This window comes from Mesoplodon bidens (genome assembly GCF_964165515.1).
Source record: "Mesoplodon bidens genome assembly, chromosome: 19".
NCBI lineage: Eukaryota > Metazoa > Chordata > Mammalia > Artiodactyla > Ziphiidae > Mesoplodon > Mesoplodon bidens.
Genome location: NC_138179.1, coordinates 48,870,173 through 48,878,669, shown reverse-complemented (window position 1 = coordinate 48,878,669; position 8,497 = coordinate 48,870,173). Strand labels below are relative to the sequence as shown.

General features: G+C 46.6%; 1 protein-coding gene across 1 annotated transcript; it reads right to left on the bottom strand.

Annotated features, from left to right (window-relative positions):
• Nucleotides 1-596: 596 nt before the first annotated feature.
• LYZL6 (lysozyme like 6) lies at nucleotides 597-4,144 on the bottom strand (the record flags this gene model as incomplete). Its single annotated transcript, XM_081218388.1, has 4 exons — nucleotides 597-666; nucleotides 1,638-1,716; nucleotides 2,624-2,782; nucleotides 4,006-4,144. 4 exons carry the CDS (start codon nucleotides 4,142-4,144, stop codon nucleotides 597-599), a joined length of 447 nt encoding a protein of 148 aa, XP_081074514.1.
• Nucleotides 4,145-8,497: the final 4,353 nt, after the last annotated feature.

Below are 8,497 nucleotides of genomic sequence, written 5' to 3'. Positions count from 1 at the left end.
TACCTACTTCTGAGCTCTTTTACTTCAAAAATTGTTGACTTTGGAGGAATTACTTGGATCTTGATACTGTTTCAAACCAATAACTATAGATTTATTATCCATATCATTATCCATTGCATTCATCGTATGTATCCATTTATTCATTGTATCCATTATCTGTGTATGGAGAAGATCCATAATCTTCTCCAGATAGATTATGAACACCTCATGAACAATATTTACAGATTTATCATCCTTTTTCTAGTACTTAGCACACTCATACTCTATTAGGTACTCAAATATACTTGGGATTAATCATGATTAAATTAACACATTCTTTGCACAAGGAATGCTTTAATAATTCCAAAAATATAGAAACTTCTTCATCATGGTCTTCTTGGTTTGCAAATGACAGTCAGGAACCAGGGACCTGGGCCTGGATAGGAACAAGGAGGAAGCCCTAGAAAACCATTTATTCTGGGGCTCTGGTCAGTTTTATTTGTAAATGGGAAAGGAAGAAAATAACATGAGGTGGAGGCAAGAGGAAGAAGAAATGAAGAATTCCCAAGTGAGGAGAGGAGTTCTGGAATGACTCCACCACAGGCCTGCTCCCTTTCTCATGCCAGGTGACATCCTGTCATCCAGTAGGAGAGTGGCCGGCCTGCACAGTGCAACCTCCATTTTACCCTGTGGAGAGAAAGAAGATTGGTTCTTTTTTTTTTTTTAAGAATCAATTTTATTTATTTTTGGCTGCATTGGGTCTTTGTTGCTGTGCGCAGGCTTTCTCTAGTTGTGGCTAGCGGGGACTACTCTTTGTTGCGGTGCACGGGCTTCTTATTGCAGTGGCTTCTCTTGTTGCGGAGCACGAGCTCCAGGCACGTGGGCTCAGTAGTTGTGGCACATGGGCTTTGTTGCTCCACAGCATGTGGGATCTTCCCAGACCAGGGTTCGAACCCGTGTCCCCTGCATTAGCAGGTGGTATCTTAACCACTGAGCCACCAGGGAAGCCCAGCAACACTTTTTATAGAAAATGTTGCTGCCAGTTATGGAGAGAGGGCCCGTGGCAGCCATGTTTATGTTGCTTAATTTCTTCCATGCCTGTAGCTGAATGAATGGAGCTGGGACACAGGGTCCAAGCTGAACCCATCAGATCCTCCCTGCCAGGCACTTGGACTGGGACTGAGCCCAGCTAGTCTCTATGGTTGCTTAGGACATTAGCCCATAGATTCAGGGCAGACATAGTCTGTCTGGTGGACTGTAGAGCAGAGAAAGCTGGTTTGCCGAGGGAGTAGTGAAGCCAATGCACAAAGAGAAGCAGAAACCTGCAAAGGAAAGTTTCCAGCCCTGCTTCCACCCTCTTCCTGAGGCCCAGCTGCACCCCTCGTGTGGGCTCAGCAAGACACCTTGTCCTCTCAGAATAAATCTCCCCCAGCTAGCTCAAGTTGTTCTGTTCCTGCAACCAAAAGAGCTTTGTTTATTACGGTGTCAGAGGAAGAGCCAGATCCCAGGTCTTCTAAGTCGGAGTTCCAAGCCCTGCCACATCCCACATTTTTCTAGGCTGTAGAAAAGGTCAGGTCCTGGCCTACTGTCCCTTTCTCTGTCACTACATCTTTCTTAAGGCTCTGCCCACTAACTTCATCCCACCATGTCCTCCTCACCAGTTCTTCATCCCCTCTGTTCCGGACACAATCTTTTTCGCACAGTTGATGATTGGAAGAAGATTGGGGCTCAGCAGTTCTGAAAGGGAGAAAGAGAATACCCGTCAGAGCACAGGGGACAGTCCCGAAGACTGGCTCTCCCTGCAAGTCATGTGCCACCCAGTGGCTGAGAACTTCCGGACGAGGCAAGCCTTCCCCCTCAGAGGCCCATTTGGACATCCGTACAATGGCCGCTGGAGGTTGGGGATGGTTGGGGAATGGGGGCAGGAGGGGCAGGAAGACTGAGATTTGAGCCTGTTTACTGCCATACTTCCTAATGGATGGTAGTTCACCCCAAGTGTGGAGGATTCTAGGGAAAGGAAATGCCAAAAGAGCCAGCACAGAGATGAAGGTAAAGTCCTGCCTAAGGAGGGAGGCTCTTCAAGTGAAGAGCCCAGGGCCATTAATCAGAGTACAAAGGAGGAGATGGGGGACAGAATCATGGACCTGTGGGGCCTCCTGGATTAGCCCTGAGGTGGGAGTTTGCACTTGGCCTTCGGTCAGACCATTAGCCAAAGGCAGCTCTACTTGGTGGTGAGAGCTGAGCCTTCAGGGCCACCAGTTTGGCATTCAGCACTGGTTCTATGAGCCTCAGTTTGCTCACCAATAAAGTGGGGATCATAATAGTTTCTACTTCATGGCAAGTTGGATGAAATGAGCTATGTACATAAAGTACTGAGTATATAATACGCTCTCAATATATGTTGGCTGCTGCACTGCTCTACGGCTACTGCCTGTGCAGAGCTTTTCTGGATCCTGCTAGTACACTGCAGAACCTCCTATGGGCATTTAGGGACACGAGTCAACCCTCTGCTCAGTAAAGAGATTCCCTGATTCCTTGAACCAGTCCTCTGGGGTTGTTTCCAGGCTGTGTGTGGGAAGGGAAGTCCCGTGAGTAGAGCCTGGTCAACTCTCTCACCTCTCCCACCCTGGGGCCCTGGCCAGACCTTGACAGTCCACTTGGCAAATGTTTTCCGTGTGACTCTTGTAATCATTGCACCAGTAGTGGCTGTTGATCTGGAAGATGCCATAGTCAAAGCTGCCATCTGTATTTTCATTTACCTTTGTTATGTTGAAGTGACTTTCCACGAAAGCCAGGCACAGCCCTTAGAACAGGGAGAAGAGGGTTTTTAGAGGGGGGCCAAGCTGAGGGACAAGGAAGACAGAGGAGAAAGGGAGACGAGGAATCAGAAGAAAGGAACAGGCTTCCCTGGTGGCGCAGTGGTTAAGACAACTAAGCCCGTGCGCCACAACTACTGAGCCTGCGCGCTAGAGCCAGCGAGCCACAACTACTGAAGCCCACGTGCTCTAGGGCCCATGCTCCACAACACGAGAAGCCACCGCAATGAAAAGCCTGCACACCTCAACGAAGAGTAGCCCCCACTTGCCGCAACTAGAGAAAGCCTGCGCGCAGCAACAAAGACCAAACGCAGCCATTAATTAATTAATTAATTGATTGATTTTTTAAAAAGAAGAAAGGAACAAAGCCTAAGAGGCTAGATGGAGCTAGTGGGCCAGAAACACCCATTAGCTTCTCCTCTCATTCTTCAGTCCATCCGCCCATCAGTACAACCACTCATCTGTCCATCTGCCCATGCATGATTTCTGCACTTAATGATCACCTACTGTGTGCCAGCAACTGTGCAAAACCCAGTGAGGGACATTTAGCTGGCTCAAATGCAGATGCTGCCTTCAAGGTGCCTATAGAATAAGAATGAAGATATGTACCTAAAAAACCCACAAAGCAAGATGAAAGGAGAGAGTGTTATAAGGCAGAAGTGCCTTACAATTCTGGGCAGAAGGAGCTATCTCTACCATGGAGTAGGACAAAACCTTTGCACTGGCTGTTCCCTCCACCTGGAATGCTCTTCCGCCAGATGTTTGGGGGACTAGGTCCTTTATTCCATTCAGCACTGCTCAATGTCACCTCCTCAGAGAGGCCTTCCTTGACTTCCCCCTCTAGAACAGTGTCACCCGTCACTCCCCACTGCTTTATTCTTCTGCATAGCGTTTATCACCACCAGGAAGCACTTCATATATTTGTGTGTTTCTTTCTTGCTGTCTCTTCCCCTAGAATGTGAACACTATGAGAGAAGGGGCTGTGTTGATATCTGTATCCCCAGAGCCTAAAATAGTTCCTGGGACGTAATAAGTGCTCAGTTAAGAATCGTTGAACAAATATCGAATGTTGGGAAAGGCTTCTCGGAGAGGGCTGCTTTTTGAACTTGACTTTGAAAAACAAATGAGAGAAAAAGAAAGATGGCCACGGAGGGCATGACCAGGAGAGGAGGAGAAAGGGGGTGTGGGGGTGTGAGGAAATGGCACTCACAGTCACTCAGGGAGTAGCCCTCAAAGCCATCCAAATCCTCCTGGTGCAGCACCTTGGCCAAGTCACATCGGTTGATGAGGCTGGCTTGATTCACAGCAACGAGACAGCTGACCAAGGAGATGAGTAGCAGGGCCGTCATCCTCAGAGGGGAGGAGACGCAGTGGAGGGTGAGCAGCAGAAGGCCTGCGGGTCCTCGGGTCTCCCAGGAGAGAGAGTCTTCTGGGGAATCTGGAGAGAGCCACCAAATGTCCTCCCTTACTCACTGCCCCCCTCCTGGCTGTTCCTCTTTCCTCTCATGTATTATTTTATAAATACTTTTTTTTTTGGTCTCCTGTTGTTTTGTTTCTGTTTTTGTTTTTCCTAGTCTAAAATGAACGATGCTGGGGCATGTCAAACAGAAATGAGAGCCAGCTCAAAGGGGTACCCACTGGCCAAATCTGGAGCAGCATTTTTTGGGTAACAGCTTTACTGAGATATAATTCACAATATATAAGTCACATACCATACCCTTAATTCATTTAAAGTACACAATTCAATCATTTTTCACAGAACTGTGCACCTATTCCCACAGTCAACTTTAGAATATTTTCATCAACCCAAAAAGAAACCCCATGTCCGTTAGCAGTCACTGTCCGTTCCACTTCCCTCCACCCTCTGGCAACCAATAATCTACTTTCTATCTCTATAGATTTGCATATTCTGAACATTTCATATAAATGAAGTCATACAATATCTGGTCTTTTGTGTTGGACTTCTTTCACGTAACATAATGTTTTCAAGGTTTCATCCATGTTGTAGCATGTACCAGGATTTCATGCCTTTTCATGGCTGAATAATATGCCATTGTATGGATATATCACAATATGGTTATGTATTCATCGGTTTGTGGACATTTGAGTTGTTTCTATTTTTTGGCTATTATGAAGAATGCTGCTATGAACATTTGTGTACACGTTTTTGTGTGGACAAATGTTCCCATTCCTTTGGATACATACCAAAGAGTGGAATTGCTGGGTCCCATGGTGACCTAAAGTTTAAACTTTTGAGGAATTGCTGGACTTCCAAAGCAGCTGTACCATTTTACATTCCCATCAGCAATGTATGGAGGTTCCAATTTCTCCACATCCTCACCAACAGAGTTATTAACTGTCTTTTTGATCAAAGCTATCCTAATGGGTGTGAAGTGGTATCACATTGTGATTTTGATTTACATTTGCCTCATGGCTAATAATGTTGATCATCTTTTCACATGCTCATTGGCTATTTGTGTAATTTTGGGAAAATGTCTTTTCAGAACCTCTGCCCATTTTTTCAGCTGGGTTGTTTGCCTTTTCATTATTGAGTTGTAAGTGCTCTTTATATATTCTGGGTATTAGAACCTTATCAGATAAATGCTTTGCAAATATTTCCTCACATTCTGTGGGTTGCCTTTCACTTTCTTTTCTTTTTTAATAAATCTATTTATTTATTTATTTTTGGCTGTGTTGGGTGTTTGTTGCTGCGCATGGGCTTTCTCTAGTTGTGGCGAGTGGGGGCTACTCTTCATTGCAGTGCGTGGGCTTCTCATTGTGGTGGCTTCTCTTGTTGCGGAGCACAGACTCTAGGCATGTGTGCTTCAGTAGTTGTGGCATGTGGGCTCAGTAGTTGTGGCTCACGGGCTCTAGAGCTCAGGCTCAGTAGTTGTGGCATACAGGCTTAGTTTCTCCGTGGCATGTGGGATCTTCCCGGACCAGGGCTCAAGCCCGTGTCCCCTGCGTTGGCAGGCAGATTCTTAACCACTGTACCACCAGGGAAGTCCCGCCTTTCACTTTCTTGATGCTGTTGTTTGAAACACAAAAGTTTTAAATTTTGATGAAGACCGATTTATGTATTTTTTCTTTTGTTGCATATGCTTTTGGTATCATATATGTGAAAACAATGCATAATGGTTTCCAAGGTAATCTGGAACAATTTGACCACCAAAATAAATGATGATAGTGACAGATTATAACCCACTGAATGAGATAGGAATCAATGAGTTCATAACAGTAATAGATAAATAGATACATAATGGGGATTAAAGGGGAACTCTTCTTGACAAGAAAATGCTGACTGATAAATGTGGAGGTAGTCATGAAGTTGGAAAATCACCATCTTGAAACCATCATAAACTGGTTTGAGCAAGAAATAATCATCAATAGATGCTAAATATGAGGGGGTGGGAAGCTTGGTGAAGAACTGAGTCTGTTCATGGTCTTAAAGTATCTCCCCTTGATTGCATGAGAAAAACAGTAACAATACAATGGAGAAACCAGACAGTATTTTGACCTGGTAATCAAAATTAACACCACCAGTGAGGGACAGAGAGCGATTATGTGTCTCCAGATGTGATATCCTGAGAAGGACACATGTCACTTATGCAGCATTCTGGCCAGAGATGCATAACCTATAGCTAATCTTGAGGAAACATCAGACAAAGCCAAATGGAGGGAAAATCTATAAAATAACTGGCCTACGTTCTTCAAAATGATCAATGCCATGAAAGCAAAGAATGAGGCTATTTCTATCACTAGGGGTGTGTGTGTTTGTGTGTGTGTGTGTATATATCTTTCCCATTAAACTAGGTGTATGTTCCTGAGGATTCCTCCATCCACTAGCTTCATGAATCAGGCAGCTTCTTGGACAACATGGTTACCCTGATGCCTGTCTCCTCACGGATGTTTTATTCTGTCTCCTAAGACTCACTCCACTGCAGCCTGAGCTTGCGACCATTCTTTTGCCTCTCTCTTCCACCCTACAGTTGCCAGATTTAGCAAATAAAATTACAGGATGCCCTGTTACATTAGAATTTCAGACAAACAACAAATAAGTTTTTAGTATAAGTGTGTCTCATGCAACCTTACTCTGCTCTGACTCAGTAGGGTCCTACAGAGACAGGTATCACTAAACCTCGGAAAGCAGGGAGCTCCATCTCTGCCCATGAAGGCCCCTCTTGGGGTTCCCTGGGGAAAAAGTGGTTCGGGCAGGTGCACCCCCAACCTCCCCTCCCGAGCTTACCGCTCTCCTATCCCTCTCTGACCCCAGGTCCCAGCCGGCCTAGAGCTTTCTGTGAGAATCTGTAGAACAAGTCGTTTGGGTAGGAGCCTCCTCTTCCTCATGGACTACCCTTTAGCCCCGCCCAGCTCACCGCTCTCCATGTTCTAAAGAAGACGGGAGTGCTGAGCTATCCCCACCTTCTGGAACCCCAGTTCTGTGATGTCATCACTCTCCTGGAAATACTCTGGTCTTACATGCAAATTGGCTCAGTCTTGAGGCCAAACTTCAGGCAGAAATGGTAGATGGGCCTGGAGGGATTGGTGACAACTGTGGGATAGGGTAGAGAGGGCTGGTTGCTCTGTCTGCGCACCTCCCTTCCCTTCTGGGAAACTTTAAGGGAACTCCTACCCCCATGGGGCTTTAGTGCCACAGTCACAGGGCCCTGCCCTCCAGGTGGCAGGGTGTGCCCGTGCCCCAACCAGTGTATCTTGAACTGAAATTAAGCAGAGCAGCTCAGCTTCTCCCAGGAAGACTTTGGGTGTGGACCAGAGGCAGACAGTTTAGAATCACGTGGATACGACCCATCCGAGAGAATAAGCCTCCTTGAACAGGGATCAGAGTCCAGACAGGATTCCAGCCCCAGGGTCCACCCTTCTGCAACCTAAACACCCTTTGCCCTTACTGCTACCCTATGATTCAATAAATGTCCTTTCTTGTGTAAACACGTTTGAGTTGAGTTTCTGTCACTTACAACCAAAAGAGACCTGCCAGGAGAGGAAGGATGGGGTTAACCATCCATGGAATGGTGACCTGACAACCTGTCACCTCCCCATGAAGGCCACACCTTAGTATCATTTGTCACCAAGGAAGTCTGGGAGACATTTCCACCAACTATAGCAAAAAGGAAGCAAGAGAAAATTCTGTTACTGATGTTCACGCCACCCTCTGAAACAGGGTGATAAGGCCTGACAGAAAGGAAGTAGGAAGAGCTTTCTAGGTGGGCAGTGATGCCCCATAACTTCTGGATTTGGACTTCCCTCCCCAGTGGGACAGCAGCGTATTGCATCTTGGGATGTGAAGCAAGCCGGAGCTCTGGTGGAGGTTGAACTCTGGGAGGAGGGCATTCTCTGGGTACCACTTTATGAAGTATCGTTTGGGGCCAGACATATGCAGGTGTCTCAGATGACCCACACAATCATGTCTGTGTAGAATTAGAGCTCTGGGTAGGAGGAGAGGCTTCCATAGCCCAGGACCACATGCTGGAAATTGGGCCAGGGGAGGGTCTCCCTGCAGCTTAAAGTCTTAGAGGCGATGATGGCAGCACTCAAAGGGGGACCAGAGGGACCCTCCACCCCCACCCCCCAACTGTGACAGACATGAGCCCTGAATGGATTTCTACCCATTCAAGGAACTGGGACCCAACCTGGGACCCAACTTGGGACCCAAGAATAAATTCTGAATGTTGCAACCTGGGACA